The sequence below is a fragment of the Hippoglossus stenolepis genome, chromosome 12 (genome assembly GCF_022539355.2).
Source record: "Hippoglossus stenolepis isolate QCI-W04-F060 chromosome 12, HSTE1.2, whole genome shotgun sequence".
In the NCBI taxonomy this organism is placed as follows: domain Eukaryota; kingdom Metazoa; phylum Chordata; class Actinopteri; order Pleuronectiformes; family Pleuronectidae; genus Hippoglossus; species Hippoglossus stenolepis.
In genome coordinates, this window is record NC_061494.1 from 4,729,392 (window position 1) to 4,748,386 (window position 18,995).

General features: G+C 41.4%; 1 protein-coding gene across 1 annotated transcript; it reads right to left on the reverse strand.

Moving 5' to 3' along the window:
- Nucleotides 1–76: 76 nt before the first annotated feature.
- LOC118118682 (rho-related GTP-binding protein RhoQ) lies at nt 77–18,502 on the reverse strand. Its single transcript, XM_035171888.2, has 5 exons — nt 17,940–18,502; nt 17,463–17,521; nt 7,930–8,094; nt 5,050–5,145; nt 77–2,586 (listed from the first exon to the last, which is right to left on the reverse strand). The coding sequence occupies exons 1-5, from the start codon at nt 18,079–18,081 to the stop codon at nt 2,425–2,427; spliced, it is 624 nt and encodes a 207-aa protein (XP_035027779.1). The 5' UTR covers nt 18,082–18,502; the 3' UTR covers nt 77–2,424.
- Nucleotides 18,503–18,995: the final 493 nt, after the last annotated feature.

An 18,995-nucleotide genomic window follows, 5' to 3' on the forward strand; every position in this document is an offset into this window, starting at 1 on the left:
CACCCTGCAAATCCACTGTTCTGCTCAGAAAGACAGTTACACATCGCAGGCTGGGACAGAGAAGAGGAGCACCATGTACATTAAAGCTTTTAATCAATCATCATGTCTGACTTTGAAAAGAGAATGAACAGAAGTCACTTAGCAAGAGTTGGCACCTTCAATATATATGTTTTTAAAGTAAAAAGAAAGAAAAAAAGCTAATAGCAAATGCACATACACAAGCAGAACATAGTTTGGAGGTGTGGCTTGCATGAAAAGTTACATCCTGACCTCAAGTGTGACAAACATGTAGGCCACAAACCTTTGTTGCATAAAACTGATATTTTAGCCTCCTCTCTAAATCTTGTAAAATTCCATAGATCGTCTCCATTTCTGTTTGCAAAGTTGTAGAATGTGGCTTTAATACAAAGATCAACTAATTCTTATGGAATCTATATGTTGCTAAAACTGAATTGGGACCTTATAACGTATAACAGACTGGGCTGCATCAGCTGTTCATGAATATATCTTTTTTCAATTGTTAGATAGTTCTTGCTAAGTTCTTTGCAATTACTCGATAGTTTCAGTTGCAAGGCTAAATTATAAACTCTAGAATATAATATGAAGCTGCCAAAGGTTAACGTTTTATGTGACCAAGTGCTTTATTAAAAATTAAGTGCTAATTCACTGTAAATGTACTTGTGTAAAAGGCACGTCAGATTTACACTCATATAGTTTAGAGTGAGTTTTGATTTATGCTTTTATACATTCATCATACACTCCAGCTAGGATTATTGACCTATTCTGTGGTATATTGTGTTGTTTTTGTGCAGTTTAGTATATAATCTTCTCAATTTATGTCACTATTTCACATAAATCATTAATTAAGTATCAGGTGAGATGTCTACCATATGAAATATTTACACCTTGTACTCCAGAGTAAACATAGTGTAAATATTCAGTGACAGCTATTCTGTATGTAAGTACCCGGTTGAGCGGTGTTACTTGTTCCGATTTAGGGACGTGTAAATGCCCACAGGTACATTTGAATTCACAAACAGCTGATGCAAACGACTGAAACTCCTTCTTGTTCCCTTTCAAAACTAATTAGATCAGTGTGTTTTCCGTATTTTATATGTGGCAGGTACAAGGTTTTAACCCAGCACCTTATCAGGATTTGATGGTGAGGTGGTGAGGCGGTGTGCTATACTGTACTTTTGCCTGTTGGACCAGTGTGCGATCGTCTTTGCTTACATCAGTCTTTTTTTTTTGTCTCAGAGAGGGACTGTGTGCATAAGCGGAGGAAGGTGCTTTGTTGTGCTGGGAGATTGAGAAGTGGCGTAGCTGTGCTTCATGTTGTGCATTTCATATACATATATATCAAAGTGTGTGCATTGGATTCTTTGGATGTTGGATATGAATAAGTTTCATTTCTAAAACGAGATCTCTCTTCTGAAATTTCTTAAAGGCGATTAAGGGATAACATATTATTGCAAAATAACAAAAGATGAACAGAAGAGTGTGAGCTATCAGTTGACAAAATAATATTTGCACATACTGGATGATCTCTTCTTTAAAGATGCAGAATCATAAACTCTGGATAATATATATTTAAAAAATGGATAATAAACCTCTTTCATTTTCTGATGAAGCACTCAGCCCCAGTCTTATGTTACAGTATGATTTGGCATGCCACACTATAAATTGATGGGCTTTTCATAAGGCAAAAAAACCCACAAGACTCTTAAACTTTAAAATATTTAAGTTCTAGGTCCAAAATCTGTTGTTTGAATAAAACTCCACTATTGTCCCCGACACACTGCAAAATTTGGTGTGGTTTAAATTGCAGGTCCTTGAATGACAAATAATTGGAGCCAGACCTCGTGGGCCAGCATGAAGGAAGATAAACATGTAAAAGAATCAGGGCCCTTATGTCCTGAAACATTTCCTGGGCACCGTCACAGTGTCAACTTGTTTTTATCAGCTGCAGTTTTTCCTCTCTGATTTTATCTTATCAAATTCACAAATCAACAATCAAACTTTCAAAAACGATAGAAATCATATGAACTCCATAAATGTAGCATTTTCACTAAAAACTGAAGAGCCATTTTGTAGCTTTTTTGTATGACAGCATACAACACTTTTGTACAGGAAAAATGATTAAAAATGGTTATAAAAGAGGCATAAAGTCTTTAAGAAGAGACTGACATGGGTTTTGTGCTCCTTTGGTTGTAAAACTGCATCCTCAACCCGAGTGGTGGAAAGCAGGAGAGAGAATTAGGGCCTGTCAAGAGCACTGCAGCTTAAATGTAGCTCTTGCTTTGTCCGTTTCAGTCGTCTCTTATGTCTCACTGTGCTCTCGGTGCATTTTACTTCATTCTGTCTTTTGCCTTCAGTCCAGGTTTGGTTTATGGTTGGCTGCTGAACGATCTCTGTGTTTATGGATCACGTGATCAGACAGCAGTTGATGCAGCGGGGTCCCAGTCTTCTCTTCAGAGTTCCCTTCTTTCTCTTGGGAGCCAGGATGGCGATGATAGCCTCGTCGAACACCGTCTTCAGGCCCTTCTGGGTCAGTGCTGAACATTCCACATAGCAACATGCACCAATCTGATGACAAAGGACAGACCATCAGTAAGAAAACAATTTATCATGCAGTGGTCAACTAAAAGCTATTTTAAATTATCTAAATCAGATATGTGTTGGACAAAAACCTGGGAGCAGTTGTCAGGCAACTGTAGTTACTGGTCCCTACCAGGAAATAGTCTGATTTAGCAACACAAAAAGTATACCACAGTTTTTGTCTTGTTATATCGCTCTAATAAATATATGTTATTTGGTGAGCGTTTCAATCATAGAATGTATATATAGATGGACTCACTTCCTCCCACTGTCAGGAAATAAAGCCAAAATACCCCTGATACCAAGAAGTTTGCACAGAAGTGATCACGTGATGTAGCCGCGGTAGCGAGGTCACGTTGATACATGCGCTCGACCAATCATGAGTCAGTCTCAACTGTCAATCATAATGTTTCTCCTGAACTCTATAATCAAGTCAAGCTTATTTATATAGGGCATTTAAAAACAAACGCAGTTGACCAAAGGGCTGTACAATAAAAGAAGACAAGGCGAAAACAATAAAAGAACACAGACTAGCACAAAAAAATTTAAAAATATGTTTTGTGTCGACAGAAGGGGAGCTCTTAATTGTAAACAGTAGACTTCGGCAGCTACAGAAAAGACATCAGTGTGATAACTACTTTGACTTTTTAGTTTGGTCCATGTACCATACACTAACATGTAGGTTTATGACCTACTGCCGCCAGCCAGCATCAGGCGATCGATATCCATATTTATCTTACTTTCTCTTATACATTTTCGAAGTAACATGTTAATTAACTTATTGTTATGTTTTCGTCTGCGTTTGTCTCTCTGTCCGCCTGTCAGTTAGCAGGATTACACAGAAACTACTGGATTGTAATCCCACGAAACCTGGTGGAACATTTCATCCATTTTCTTTTAGAGTGAGAGATTGGGTATTTTACAGCATCTCTGTTGATTTCAGAGAGAATAATTCATGGGTCTTGATGACATTTTTTTGGGGGGGGAGTTATATTTATGGCTGTGTGCAATTGGGTGAATTTCTAAATATAAATCTGGATCCAGTGAATTTAAATGTTGGTCTAACAATGGCCTAACAATTCGCAACAGTATTCCAGTACCTTTGATTAATAAGAAATTAAATCTGATTAGCAGACGTATGTAATTAGCCACCTTCCCCTTGGAATGCTACATCAGATTTTAGGTTTGCTCTACCTGACAAGTGCAGTTAAATAAATATGAAATGTAGACACAACTTGGAAAAGTGTAGTTAAATGACTAGATTAACATTTTGGGGAATATGCACATTAACTTTCTTGCCATTGTAAAGTAAATTTAAACTGCCCCCAACAACATGTTAGCTTAGCTCAGCATAAAGACTGGAAATAGGGGGACTATATTCCTAGGCAAGAAATATTCTGGCAGTGGTTTTTACATTTTTTGGCACAAGTTACACAGATATAAATTTAGATGTAATGTGTTAATCAGAGAGCTTTAGAAGTGCTTGTAGGTGGATTTTCTGTCCTTTGGACAAAGCCAGACCAGATGTTTCTGTTCTTTATGCAAAGCCAAGCTAACTGGCTGCTGGCTCCAGCTACAGTGCACATTTAGTTTACAGATCTAATGCACAGCAATCAAGAATAAGCATAATTTGATTAAAAAAATGATTCCCTAGGAAAATGTTGAAAAACTCCCAACGCTGAGGAAAGTGGAAAAAAAAAATCCAGTACCGTCCCCTGATCTGGTTCCACTCCAAAATTGTATGGGTTCTTTATAGACCCATACCACATCCTTCCATCAAATTCCATGGTAATCCATCCAGTTGTTTTTCAGTTTTTTGGTAATTTTGTTTACATGCAAACAAACATACAAATGAAAATATTACCTTCTGGTGGCGGTAATAATACATGAGAGGCACAAACTTGGGCTTGTAGCACTTTCAGGACTTCTTAATTTAATATAGATTTACATAGGAGTCAGTATCATCAGTGACGACAAAATAAGACGAAATGATACTTGCATTGAATTAAATTAATTTTAGGAATTTTCTGATGATCAAACATGGACTCATGTGGCCTTAGAAAACTCAAGACCCTCATGAGACACAAATTCCATCCAAATCCCATTCTGTGTTTCCAACACTTCATGGATATTTGCCTTTCAATGAATCTAGACTGTAATTTCTGAAGAGTTGACTCATATTCATGGTTTCTGTCTGACAGGAACCATTAATCACACACTGGACTCTGCTGGACATCCCTGTTGACCCAGCATGTAGTCCTGCACCGTTCCAGGCAAAGGAATCTACACCTACAATCTTACATTCCTGCAAAGACAATCCCTGCATCAAATCAACAACAAATAACTGGACCTGACACCTCAATTCTGCAACACTCGCAGTGAAAACAGAAACTTCTCCTCTTTCTCCAGCGATGCATTACTTCACCTCCTCACTCAGACAAACATACAAACCTCCTTTGCCAGTTTCTGTCCCTGCTCAGTAGCTATGGGCTTCTCCTTCATGTCGTTCAGTTTGGCAATAGTCTTGGGGTCATCACGAAGGTCAATCTGAAAGAGATCAATCAATCAATCAAAACTTTATTCATAAAGCACCTTTCAAACAAATCAATTGTAGTGCAAAGTGCTTTACAAGCGATTGACAAAATGTAAAAGAAAAAAGGATTAATAAGTTCAGAGACCAATGCACTCATACATTTTAAATGATTACAAAGTAAATGATACTAAAAAAAAATGTTAATATACAAGAAAGAAAGAAATAAGAAGAAAGAGATTATAGAATAGATATTTATACAAATTATAAAATGAGATGAGGGACTAAAGTCAACACTGCTACAGTTTTGATATGAATTATAATCACATACTGGTTGTTGACATGTCTAGTTTGTCAACATGAAATCAGTTATTGCAAAGCTTGTAAAAATAACCATGAGTTGAGTCATGAGTTGAGTTCACTGTATAACAGTGCTTCTTATTTTGACACAAAGCCGCGTTGGCCCACACTTCCTGCTCTTATGCAAAGCCATTTCTCCACACACAAGGTTCCTCCCTCTTCTTTTTATTCCGTGCAACGCTGAGCAACAACCTTTCTGTAATAACCTGTTGTGATGAATGCATCCATCTGCACAGTGCTACAGGGAGTAAACCTGCAGTAAACAGTATCCTAATTGGTGTGATCTGTGTTGGCGAGGCTCACTCTTATGAAGTAACAGCAACATCCGCCCCGAACAGCGGCGGGTGAGTTATGACCAGAGCTGATAAAAGAGCAGTAAACATCAGCTGACACGAGATAAATCAGACACCCACTACATCCTCCTCATCACCACTGGGCCTTGGCCGCACTGGCATTTGGTTGCCAGGGAACACAGACAAAAATCGCCCACAAGTCAGCTCTGGTTTTTAAGAGGACGTGTTGCTTTTAAGGCTTCAGAAATCAGCTCTCTCTCTAAGTTTGGTGAGGCATCCGTTGAAAATCATTAGGCCATTAGCATATTTGCATACTTTAATTGCTGGTTTAAATAAAATATGATTAAAGAATAACATTCTAGGAAGTCAGAACTACAACAGCAAGCGAAAGGCAGCTTACTGCAAAATGAGCCAGATCAACCTGAGGCCTCCCGCAAGGATTGTACTGGCTGCTCGGGATGGACCATAAAACAATACAAATTATTATTGTGACATAAATCTATTTAGTCAGATCAATAGCAACATAAAAACATTTGAATATATCTCTATCAGGGCCTTACCAATTTATCGGTCTTAATACAAGTTAAAAATATTTGGCTGCATTTATTATTTTCTTGAATTTTTGTTATTTTCAATAAAGTTTGTAGTTAAACTGTAAGATATCAATCCTCAGTTACATTCCTTTGTCATAAGGGTTTGATAACAACGAATTAAGAATAATTTTAAAATATATATATCTATCAACCAATATATCAATATCGAAAATCTTTAACTATCTAATTTCAGTATCGGCTACAGAAAATCCCTTTTGGTTGGGCTCTGATTTTGATATGTTGCTCGTGCATATGGAATTGTCTGGTATGATCTTTTTTGTGATCATCATTTAATTCAATTCAATTTTTATTATGACGACATACAGTATACAGTATATATTACCATATGTCCAAACCCTGTTGGTTGTTAAACATCTTTTACTTTAGTAAATCAACTCTTCCTTGCCATGGCTAAGATTCAGGGCTATGAGGCAAATCTGATTTGTTCCTGTTCCTTATTTGCACAATGATAGGATGATTCATATTTTTAAATAAACAGTCATAAAAAGTGAGCATGTGTAATTGGAACCCAGGAAATTTCTGCCTACCTCTACAGTTCCCCTCAGGTCTGGAGCATTTTATCAGCTTTCAGGTAATTGCTTTGAGTTTACGGCCCATCTGCTCATTGGATTAAGTCTCACAGCTCTGCTCAAACAAGCAGCAGCTGCAAGAAGCTGTTTTCAACATAAAACTCTGATCAATCCACTGTACACTATACCTGCTCATCCCAAAACAACACACAAGGTCCGCAACTAGCCGGTGAGCTTGGTGGAGCATTTAGCAGCTAAAGAGTCAGTTGGTGGACTGTGACTAGAAGAAGAAGAATATTGGACTTGTATCCTCCAGGTGGCCAGAAACAAGACTCTAAATAAAGCTAAAGCGTAAGAGTGAAAGAGAAAGGCAGACACACACACACACACACACACACACACACACACAGTAGAGAAGTTGTTCGAGCAGATTATAAGACAGCTCAGTGTTTACACTTCATGGTTGCAGAAGGAACGACGCCCCGTTTATCCAGGAACATAAATATGAATTCAGCAGGTTTCTATAAAGATTAGATCTACCTGTGAGTTCTTGTAAAAGAGCGAAGGAGCAGAATCAATTGTCGATCAGCACTGAGTGATGCACCTCATACGTGGGAAGGGCATAAAATAATTGTTTATTAATCATATTCAAGGTAAAAGTTTGAAATAATTGTAATATTGATTTGAAGTCATATCGCCCAACCCTACGAGTAAAAAGAAGAATTGCACACTATGGAGCTTCAAGTTTAGTTTGTCTGTTTAAGTTGCTAATAGATTTTCGGTCACATGAACGAAAGTGTTACCCACAAAAAAAATGTGTTGCTGTTTGTGTTAACAGATTCGGTTTGGCCGATTCACACAGAAACATAACATAACGTTTAAAATCAGTATGTGAGAAATAACAAGTGTACAGATGTAGCCAATGATGTTAATGGTTCCTAGATGATCCAGGCATATAACCATAAAAATCACACTCGAGCAGCAATTTGAAGAACCGTGTCGTTAACTGTGTGTCAGGGACTAACCTGGGTGCCAATGAGCAGGTAGGGGACACTGGGGGCGTACTCCTGCAGCTCGGGCACCCATTCCTCTCGAACGTTCTGGAAACTGGCAGGGTTAACCACAGAGAAGCAGATGAGGAAGACATCGGTCATCGGGTAGGACAGCGGCCTCAGGCGGTCGTAGTCCTCCTGCAGGGAAACAGGACACTAATGGTTAACGCAGACAGCAGAGAGAGGATGAGCAGTCAGGATGGGGGGGGGGGACAAAAGAGCCAATGAGAAGACATAATTCATTTCCTTTTGTTAACATCTGAGAAATTATTATTCATGAATTATTAAAGTGTATTAAAGAAAATGAGCTCCCAACGCAGCCAGACTGTTCCTCCTCAGAGGAGCCACGAGAGCTAACTTTACACTGTGTGCACTTAGGTAGCTCTTTGGCTGTTTAATGCAAATTACGTGGACTACTGTAATATTACACATAAACAAACCGCACTTGGAAAAGGGTTATGAAGAGTAAGAATGTGAAGATGACCTTCACCAGAGAGCTCTCCCATCCTAACGAAAAGATCTGCATTCCTCTGAGGCGGGCTGAGCACAAGGCATCGCCACAACACTCCGACGACACACTGCCATCTCTGATATTTGTGTGGCGTAAATGGATAGTTCACAGATGCGAGACTGCCCTTTGTGCGTCAGATCAAGCGCTGCCTTGTCCCCGGCAAAGATAAACCCTTCTGACAGAGTCTCTGACTCGCACACACATGAATATTCATGACCCATCTCACTTCTTCATCTGATGGTTGCATGGTTTTCTGCTGCAGGCTTGAAGACATAGGAATCCATGAATCTCAAGTAATTGGACGTGACTCAGGCGGACTAACCCGGACCACGAGAATCAATCTCGCTCTCATGTCCTGGAAATTTATCGTCCACATCCCTGAAAACAAAGCAAAGTGGATACAACGTCCCACTGTGCCAGAGATGTTTGTAATAGGACAGCTGAGAGCTGGCATGGCAGTGTCTCACTCTGATGCCTTCAGCCAAACACACACACACACACGTCACAGCCCAATACCATCACACTGCTATACCCCAAGAGACTGGGCCTTCTCACAGAAACGATTAAAGTAATATAGTCAGAAGACTCTCCAAACAACAGAGGATCCACCAAGCAAAGGTGTCACCTTCCTGCTGCCTGTGTAATGAATTAAAGACACACCGACTCTATATCAGACTGAAGTAGCTGATAAAAACAGAGCAGCAGTCTTCACGCCTGTGCTTGTATCACAGATGACTCAACTACAACTCACTGGAGTGGGTCAAGTGGATGATGTAGCTCAAAAATGTATGAGTCGCTCATCCTCTTAGTTCCAAGTGAGTGAAGTATTTCACAGCGTCCACAGAGCTGCCTCAAGCAGGAAATCACTATAGCTGCTTTCAGGCATGTACTGCACGTCTAATCTCCAGACATTCTCCGAAGGGTCTGTATGTGAGAACGCATATGTGTGAGTGAGAGACAGACTTTGACCAGAGTTTCTCTAGCCAGCTCCCTTGTAAAAACTCAGAGGAATGTCCTAGTGAGCCAATGTAAGAAAACTAGTGCTAGTGGGTGTGTTGATGATGTTTCTAACACGCGACAGACGCAAAAAACGAAAAGATTTCTGTGCCGTTGTGAATGCGTCTGAGCGGAGAATCTCAGAATATGAGAAATTACTTCAGTTTGAGTATCAGTGCATTTTAAACATTTTCAGCACATCATGCCGTGATAATATTGATAGGTGGGATGATTTTGGTCATTATAATGATGATCTGTAGTTTGAAGTGAGCTGAGGGAGCCGCAACGTGAATGAAATCATCTGATTCCAACTAGTCATGTCATGTCATGGATTTTGCCATACAATATACCATGTACAGTATAATGTCTTGGATTTAACTTGAGACTGTAAGAAATGTGGGACCCAGTGTTTCACCCATAACTAGGAATAAAGTCAAAATATCTCATATCTCATTAATTTCATTTATATTATCTCAGGGAGTATAGGTAATTGTAGCCAATGCTGCAAATCCATGAGCAAGACGGATTCAGCAATAGTTGAAGTAACTCAATATTCAGGTATACTAATATTGCAGTGTAAAATTATATTGCCTCAGGTGTTACATACTGTAGCTGCCTCATCTGAATTAAAGAGCACCTCTGCTTATTATATAAAATACATCATTAGGATTATGAAGCTTCAGTGAAATTACACAGTCGTGTTGCTTCACAGAGAAAGACGGCAGATTGTCTGTGTGATTAGGACTTTTTATTGACCTCCATTTATTGTTGACAGACTAAACAAAACCGTGTCTCTAACCTTAACCATCACCAGTTCCTGCCTAACCCAAACCCTAACCTAACTACAACTCACATCTTACCCCTGACCGTAACCAGGAGCTCAAAAAGGATGTTTTGCTTCATTAGGATCAGTCTTTGGTCCCCGTGAGGTGTGCTGTTCAGGACAAGGTCAGTGTGACTGCTGGTTGAGGTCCTTAAGTGGTACCAAAAACAAGTGTGTGTGTGTGTTTGCTCTTGTACAGATATCTTTGTGAGGACCATTTTTAGTCTACAACCTACAGAGTGAGGACATTTTGGCCGGTCCTCACTTTCTGACCCACCTTTAATGGACTGTTTGAGGGTTAAGACTTTGGTTTTAGGGTTAAGGTTAGAATTCGGTTTAGTTTAGGGTTATGGTTAGGCATTTAGTTGGGATGGTTAGGTTATGAGCTGGGGAATGCATTATGTCAATGAGTGTCCTCACTAAGACCAAAGCACAAACATGTGTGTGTGTGTGTGTGTGTGTGTGTGTGTGTGTGTGTGTGTGTGTGTGTGTGTGTGTGTGTTCAATTGAAAATGTTGTGAGTTGACCTTGTGTTAAGAAATCTGACTTAACAAATTAAAACCCTGAATAATCGAAAATTCATCATAATGATGCAATAACTAATTGCGGTGGAGATGTAATGTGATGTAATGTAAAAGCTGCACTTCACACTCATCCTGCTCAAACATCATTCTCTTCTCAGTATAACATCATACTGACCACCCGTCAGATACGACTGTACTTCAGTCCATCTCATTACATTTTGTTTAGAAGAGCACGTATCAGTGCGCACCATACAATATATGCATTTAAAAACACAATGTGCTTTCCTATAAATATATATATAGATTATCTGTCACAAGGGATCAACTCCTCTCTGTATTAACGTGTCTGTGTTCATGACCTTTGCTTGCACAAGTGAATCCTCTGATTCCCCAATGAGCCCCAGACGTAAAGGAACAGTGTAAGCCACTCAGCAGTTTACTGTAAACAGGCCTCTCTGCCTCTCACACTGTTTCCTCAGTGCACCCCCGACACATTACCATAGACAGTAAGCCCGTCAGCCACACAGAGTGGGTTCACTGAGGCACAGACTGAGTTTATCCTCCTACGTAGCTCCAGTCTTAAGTTTGATTAGCACCCCACAAATGTTGACACGCTGCTGTTTCAGTGCTTTGGATGAAAGTTTGCACCAGAAGCATGGTCTGCTATTCCACAGTTTGTGTGCACATCACTGACACATTGCATAACAGTCTCTCCAAGGCAGTCAGGAGTGTGGAGTAAATATTATGACCGGTGAAGAAAGGACTGACTGAGACTAAATGAAATGAGAGATGGTGTAGTGTGTGTTTGCTGAACTCCTAAACACTAACCTCTCTACATACATTTACATCATGCAGGGTAAGACTCAGCGTCTTCATTTGGACACTGTGTGAGCTCCGCTGTGTGACTGTGTTGACTCAGTGACATATGAGAGCTATAATATCAGTGAGTCATTCCCAACTCCATCACCCCCTCCTTCTACCTCTTTCTCTCTCTTTCTCTCTCTCCTTTTCTTCCCCTATCTCATCCTCCGGGCTCTATAAACTGGCTATGTCAACAGAGTCAGAGACGCCGGCTCTAACATGGCTGCCGGGTGGGAAAGCAGGCTTAGGAATAGCCGCTTCGATTCGCAAAGATCTGTCACTGATCTGAAACTTGAACTGCATTTAACCACAGGAGTGAAAGAAATCTAAGTATGCTTGTTTCTACTTTACAGGCTCATTAATGGTAATTAATAATCATTAATCACAGCACCAGCACTGTTACACTCCATTCATGTATATTCATGCCTTCATATCCATGATCCATTCAAAAATCTAACAGTTAGCATAGCCTGTAATGGCAGTGGCATACACATTACAGAAATTCAGAGCTTCATTAGGAGAAACGCTGGCTATCCTCCAATGTTCCAATATGAATCTAGGTACTAGAGATTTCAAATTTTCAATGATTAATCAATTGAAGCATTTTGAAAAATATTTAAAAGAATAATTTCACTAGTTTTAACTGCAAAGCTTAGATTACTCTCGATAAGATGTTCCATCCAAACGGTTGTATGATGTCCTCTGTGGCTCTGCATGAGCTTTGTAAAGTCCCTGATGATGTCATTAGGACTTATTTCAGCTTCAGCTCAGAGACAACACGTTGTCAAAGGATGAGGCTGCAATGTACTGTATTTCATTTCCACATGACAAGACAAAAAACAGCAATTAACTGATCCCATTAACAAGTATAGTCTGTGTAGCTGAAGCCTGACTCATCATAATCCTCTTTGCCACAGAGCTCTGTGAAAACCCATCAGTGAGTCACAGTGTTGCACTGTGTGACTTTTGATTGTCTTACACACGTACAAAACTAGTGCCCACTGTCTCAACAACAAAATGCTTAAACCTAAATGGTCGAAAGTGGGCCTGTATTTCAAGGGAAATGGATGATGACACCTGGACGTGCAGCAAATGTTTGAAAACAATTCTGTGTAAAGGGAGGAACACGACAAACTTAATGAGGCACATGACGCACATGAGACACGTTTGAAAGCAGAAGGATGCTCCGTGTTTGACTGCTTGTGTGACCCCCGTGTAGTACATCAGCCAGCAGTATTGGTTCCGGCACACTTAAGGCACCTGTGCCGTGTTAATAGTATCAATTTAGCACCAGTATTGGAAAAAAAAACAAATAATAACCTTTGATAAGAAACCATTTCATAAAAGCGCAATAGAGGTGCTGGTATGATAGCCAATAGGTGTAGTTCCCAAAATGTTAAACTATTTTGCTAATTCAGCAAATTGTTTCAACTCTGCCAAGGATGTTATATTTTCATCGGCTTAATGTAAAAACTAAAGAACCAATATTCATGTAACCCATTACATTTTTGAGTGAACTCTTTATCATGGCGAGATGGGGTGCTGGTCTCGGTGGAGGAACAGAATGTGCTCTCCAAGCATCCTTAATACTTAAAAATATATACCATATGCCTTGGTCTCTCTGAAAGTGTGATGGGCCTTTTTTCACTATTCTGAACCTTTTTTACACAAAAAGATGAATCAATTAATTGAAACACTCATTAACTCATTACATGAGTAAAATACTCACTAGTACTGAAATTGTTCCTACTACCATACAAACGAACTGAGGGCTACTCTAAAGTGTAAAGTTTCATGTTGAGAGTGTGAGCTGAGGCATGTCTATAGTGTTCCTGTTCCTCTGTGTATGAGCAGCTGAGTGGTGAAAGGCTGCCAGCTGAGAAAACCCATTTCCAGTCTCCACCCTCCAACCTTCACCCCTAAATCCACCTACCCACCCCCTCATGCCAACTGGGACATCTGAGGGTCACTGGGCCACTAAGGGTTGCTTAAAGACTCCGACTGTACCAAACACAGAGGAGAGACGGGGTAATGGCGGTTGAATGTGAGGGAATCTGAGGGGCGGAGGAAATGAAGAACAGTCCTGCAACAGAGAGTGGGTTAATAGGGCAGCGGGACACAGACCCCACAGGGTCTCAACTCCAAAGAGAGTCTGTCCCTAAAGCATTTCCATGGCTACTACAGCACTGAGCATCCACTTCCTGTTGCCTCCTGCACCTCCTCAGGCAGCAGCACTGGATTTTCTTGAGTGCAGCAGGAGCAGCAGCAGGAGAATGAATGAATAAGTAAAGACTTTCCCCTCTGTTCCCTCATCGGATTCAGCTAAACAGACTTTGCAGACCTTCCATATGGAATAATTTAATAGGCAGCGGCTGGCGGAGCAACGTGGCAGCGTGCAGACAATAGCAGGCGGGGGGCGTAACAGAGGCAGACAAGGCGCAGTGACACCCGGCTAAATGCAGAGTCGTGATTATGTGACCTGACATGTAACACCGGCGTGACGGCGTGGAGGGGCATCTGATGAGAGCATGACGGCAGTGTGTATCTGTAACGCTGCTGATATGCTTGTGGAGCAGCAAAGCATTGTGGGAGCTATGCAAGGAATATAGATATTACAGGGAGCTTGAAGCTAATTGAACATGTGTAGGACAGACCAGAGGTGGAGATGGTGCAGGGAGATATTTAAATCAAAGTTAGAGAAAGAGACAGGAAACTGAAAGTAAGACGACTGAATTTATCCAGTTTCTGCGTAAACCCCCCCGCCCCCATCTGTCTCTCACTCTCTTCCTCTTTCTGTTTTCCTCTCACTCTCTCTCTCACTCACTCTTTCCCCCCTCTCTCTTTGGGGCGCCAGGTCTTTGATCAGATGCTGCAGCTATAAACATTACCAGCTGGCCTTGTGCTCCACATAAAGAGGTCAGCCGAGTTGGAGGCGTAGGGTGGAGGGGCTTCATTTCCAAGAGCAGTAACTCTACCCTCAGCGGCCGGCAGCAGCCGCAACAGACATCTGGGAGAACTTCTCCATTTCAGAGACGCTCTGAATCAGCTAAAAACAAACCCAGCTCTGACACACACACCCTATCAAACACACCAGAATAGACAATAAGGTTGTGTTTCTCTTTTTTTTACAACCGAGTAGTAACACTTCTACCATCTGTTTTCTGCAGGACAAAATACATCGCAGCCACAGGTAGCTGCTTGGCTGGGAAAGAGGGAGGATGACAGTGATTTGCTATTCATGGACTTTGTGCATTCAGCCTTCATAAATGAACAGACGAGACAAACGGCTGAATATTCCCCAGTTGACCTTTCAGTGCTCAGCTTTCGTTTCCGAGCAGCTGCTCACATTTCAGATTGTGACTCATTCTGACTTCACACAGTTAAACCTGGTTCTGAGGAAAGTGTGAACTATTCAACATGTAGGTTGCTGCAAAGGCAGGTTAAAGGTCTTGAGGCAGAGAATGGGTGCAGTATAGATGAAGTGAGTCCAAACTTAAAGGTGTAAAAGTCATAATTACATTCAGTGTTTCTCACCGCAACACACCGTTGCATCATGTGATATAAATCATGTGCTGAATACATTTCCTTCCTCATAACATTTTTGTAAAAACTTTTTTCTGGAATATTTTGAGTTGTGCAATGTTTACATCCAGCTTGTAATCTTCTTCTCTTTTTTTGCATGTTACTGCAGGAAACTGTCAATCAGCGAAATAGAATCTAGCGCTGTTATCTGTGTGCTTGTGCATCCTTGTAAAAACAAACTCTTTGGGGTGCCATTCTTAGAAATTCTGCTCTACAGCACTACAAGTGGACAAAAACCGCACAAGGTGCCTTTAATGTTCATGTTTTATGGTTAAAATACAGGAAAATCCTCTTCTCAGAAGACACCTGATATGGACAATCAGGACTACTGCTCCTCTGAAAGTTGTGTATTAATGATTAAAGTTTACATCTAATATAGGGCTCCTTAAACCTGGTGATGATTTTCAACTCATAATCAATCAATCTAAAAAAAATGAAAAAATAAGAAAAGACACACAATGTATTTAAATAGTTTGATTTGTGCAGCTTAAAGTCCGAAACCAAAGGGAGGCCGGGTTAGAGATATTCTGTCTACTATCACATATGATTGATGATCTGAAAACCTGAAAGTAGTCATTTTTGCAAAAAAATAGTTTTTGGAGCATATTTATTTTCCAGTTGTTACTGACATTTACATTTTGTGATGTAAAATTTGAAGCAGACCAAAACAGTTAAATAATTAAGACTTAAAAAAGGGAATCATGGAATCTTTAAGTCTAAAGTTAATCAAAAATGTTTCAGTCATTCAGCAGCCAAACACTTGTGACCTTCTCTCAACAATTAAAATGAAACACTGCGTAGAAAGTTGATCCCAACACTGTTACACAAGTTCCCACAAATGTGCTGCACTTGTATTTTGCTTTGCTCTGACCTTCAGTCCAGTTCACCCCAAACCAGCTGAGCTTCCCTTCATCATGTGAAGCCTCCATCTATTTGTCTTTTTCTCGTCATTCTGATTGAAACCTACAGTTCTACTTCCTGTTATTGTGCTAATAGTACATCAGAGGGTGAAGTACCACAGTTTATTCTAACACAGGGGGTTTGTAGGTCATCGGCACATGAAATAATTGTTTGCTTTAACTTCCAAGGCTTCATTTACTTCCATTAGTGCAGAAAAGCTATAACTTAATTAATTTCTTAATCCCTGAAAAGGCCTCGTTCTATTCCATTTGTATAATTTGTGAGTATTTGGTGACCTAAACTTTAGATTTTCACTTTGGCAGATTACCACTGTCATTTGTACCATTCATGGCTACTCACTGGATTTGAACTGTTCAAATTTCAAGACAAACTGGGGGAAACTTTTGATTGATGAAGTCTTTCTGACCACTCCAAGCTCTTTAAATTGGCCATTCACCCATTCATACAGTTTATATAAGTGCACTTTCTCTATCATACACTGTCAGGAGCAATTTGGGGTAAAGTATGTTGTCCAAGGACACATGCGCTTGCCTCTGTGTGTGTGTGTGTGTGTGTGTGTGTGTGTGTGTGTGTGTGTGTGTGTGTGTGTGTGTGTGTATACGCACGTTGGTGCTTGAATTGATATCTTTGTGAGATTAGTAGAGTGAGAACATTTTGGGCGGTCCTCACTTTCTGACCCACCTTCAATGGGCTGTTTCGGGGGTTTAGACTTGCTTTTAGGGTTAGGGTTAGAATTAAGTTTAGGTTAGGGTAACTGTTAGGGTTGGGGGCTAGGGGCGAGTGTCCTCACTAAGATAGATGTACAAACAAGGGTGTGTGTGTGTGTGTACATGTATGCACTGGCTCTTCTGCTGAGTGGAAACACTATTGTGTGTGTGTAGCACAGTGCATAATGCAGTTTTAACTCTTGCCCGCTGAATGGCACATTGTAAAGTAAAAGCCCAGGCATTAGCCGGCCCTGTTAACAAACCTGTGACATCACTACTGGACATAGGAGCCCTGTTCTCCACATAATAGAACTATTGAAACCCCTCCACTACCATAACTGCCCATGGCACACCAGACCGTGGCAGCAAAGCCACGAGAGAAAACCATCACCTGTTGCAGCTTAGTGTCTGGCCTGAATGTGAAGCCTGTGGGCGTGTTGGGTAGTTACTGGTCCCAGGAGCACATGGGGAGCCCGGGTTAGAGATAGAGTGGGAGCAGGAGTGTGTGTGTGTGTGTGTGCATGTGTGTGGTGTGTCCTTGACATGCTTGGCACCCGGCCAGAGTAGAAAATAAACTGTACCTGACCGGCTGTGTCATACAGTCCCAGCAAGTACTGTTTTCCACCGACGTTGACACTCACTGCAGGAGAGAAATGACAAAGAGCAGTTGAGAGGAGGAAGGAGGAAGGGGGTGAGGGTGGGGTGGGGGTGAACAGGAAGGGAAGAGAGAGAGAGAGAGTAGGGGAGGGGGGGTGATCAGGGTCCCCCAACCCCTCTCTCTCTCTCTCTCTCTCTTCCTCCCTCTCTCTGCTGTAGAGAAGGCAAACAAGTGGTTTTGATTATAGCAACAGATGCAAGCCAATGCAGTTGGAGAAGCAGAGGAAATTCACTCAGGCATTTTCTTTTAGAATCCTCTGCCCTCTGGTTAGAATGAATCCAGAGGAAATCATTAGACAACAGCAGCTCAGCACATCGCCATGTTATTATCATCATTGTTATTATCATTATTATTATTATTATTATTAGACAAATGGAATAATAGAAGAAGTGGTTCATACCTGCATAATGATCAAACACTGTGGGGACATACTCCTCGGGAAAGGCGTCATTGGCATAGCTCATCAGAAGACACGTTTTGCCCACCGCACCGTCTCCCACCACGACGCATTTCAACATGATAGTGCCGGTTCCGTTTGCCATGATGATCCCGACCTTACCACCACCATCATCATCCCCGGCACCCGACGCCCTGTTGTCCCGACCTCCTTCTCCTCCTCCTGCTGCTGCTGCTGCTGCTGGGCGGTGATCCCGGCGCGGCGTGCGGGCATCACCAGCGTCGGAGGCGGACTGCGCGGCGCTCGGAGTCGCGCTGGAACCGCATCCTTCTCCCCTCCTCCGCCCCGCGGTACACCCAGAATTTCTCCCTGCAGAAGTTCCCCCTATTCACGGCTGGCGAAGCGAGCAGGGGGGGCCCTCAGTCATAGGAGCTGTCGATACGGTTTCCAAGAAACAAGGTAGAAGTGCCGCTGGCCGCGCGTCGTGTCCGCTCCTCGGTGTGCCCCCCACGCCTGTGCGCTCACTCTCTCTGGCGCACCGTGCTGCTGCTGCTGCTGCTGCTGCTGGACAAGGTGGGTGCGCTTGGTGGAGAGGCGGAGCTTGGGTTTGAAACCAAGGGGCTCTGGATAAAGTACACCCCGCCTGGTGGGGATGTGTGGGACCGAGGACTGTGAGGAATTACATCACTAATATGAGAAACATAATAGAAACACATAGGAACTATGTTTATGTCCCTCTATTAACTCATATTAAGACACAATGTGATAGCAGAGGAAATACAATAAAATAATGCTTTTACCAGCGAATATGGCACAGCACAGGCTTGGTATACTGATATAATCCTCTGATCTGAAGTTGCAATAAATCCTCACAGGAGCATCCTTGCTAAATTATTAGGGGGTCATTTTAAAGTCATGTCCTAGTAGGAGTAGTAGTAGGTCTACTGCAGTCTCACTCAGTCTCCATGAAGCCTATACACACAAAAGGCCTAGTGACGGTATATTGATTTAACTTTGGCTAGATGTGCATCTGTCTTGTACAGTCTAGCCCTTAAGAAT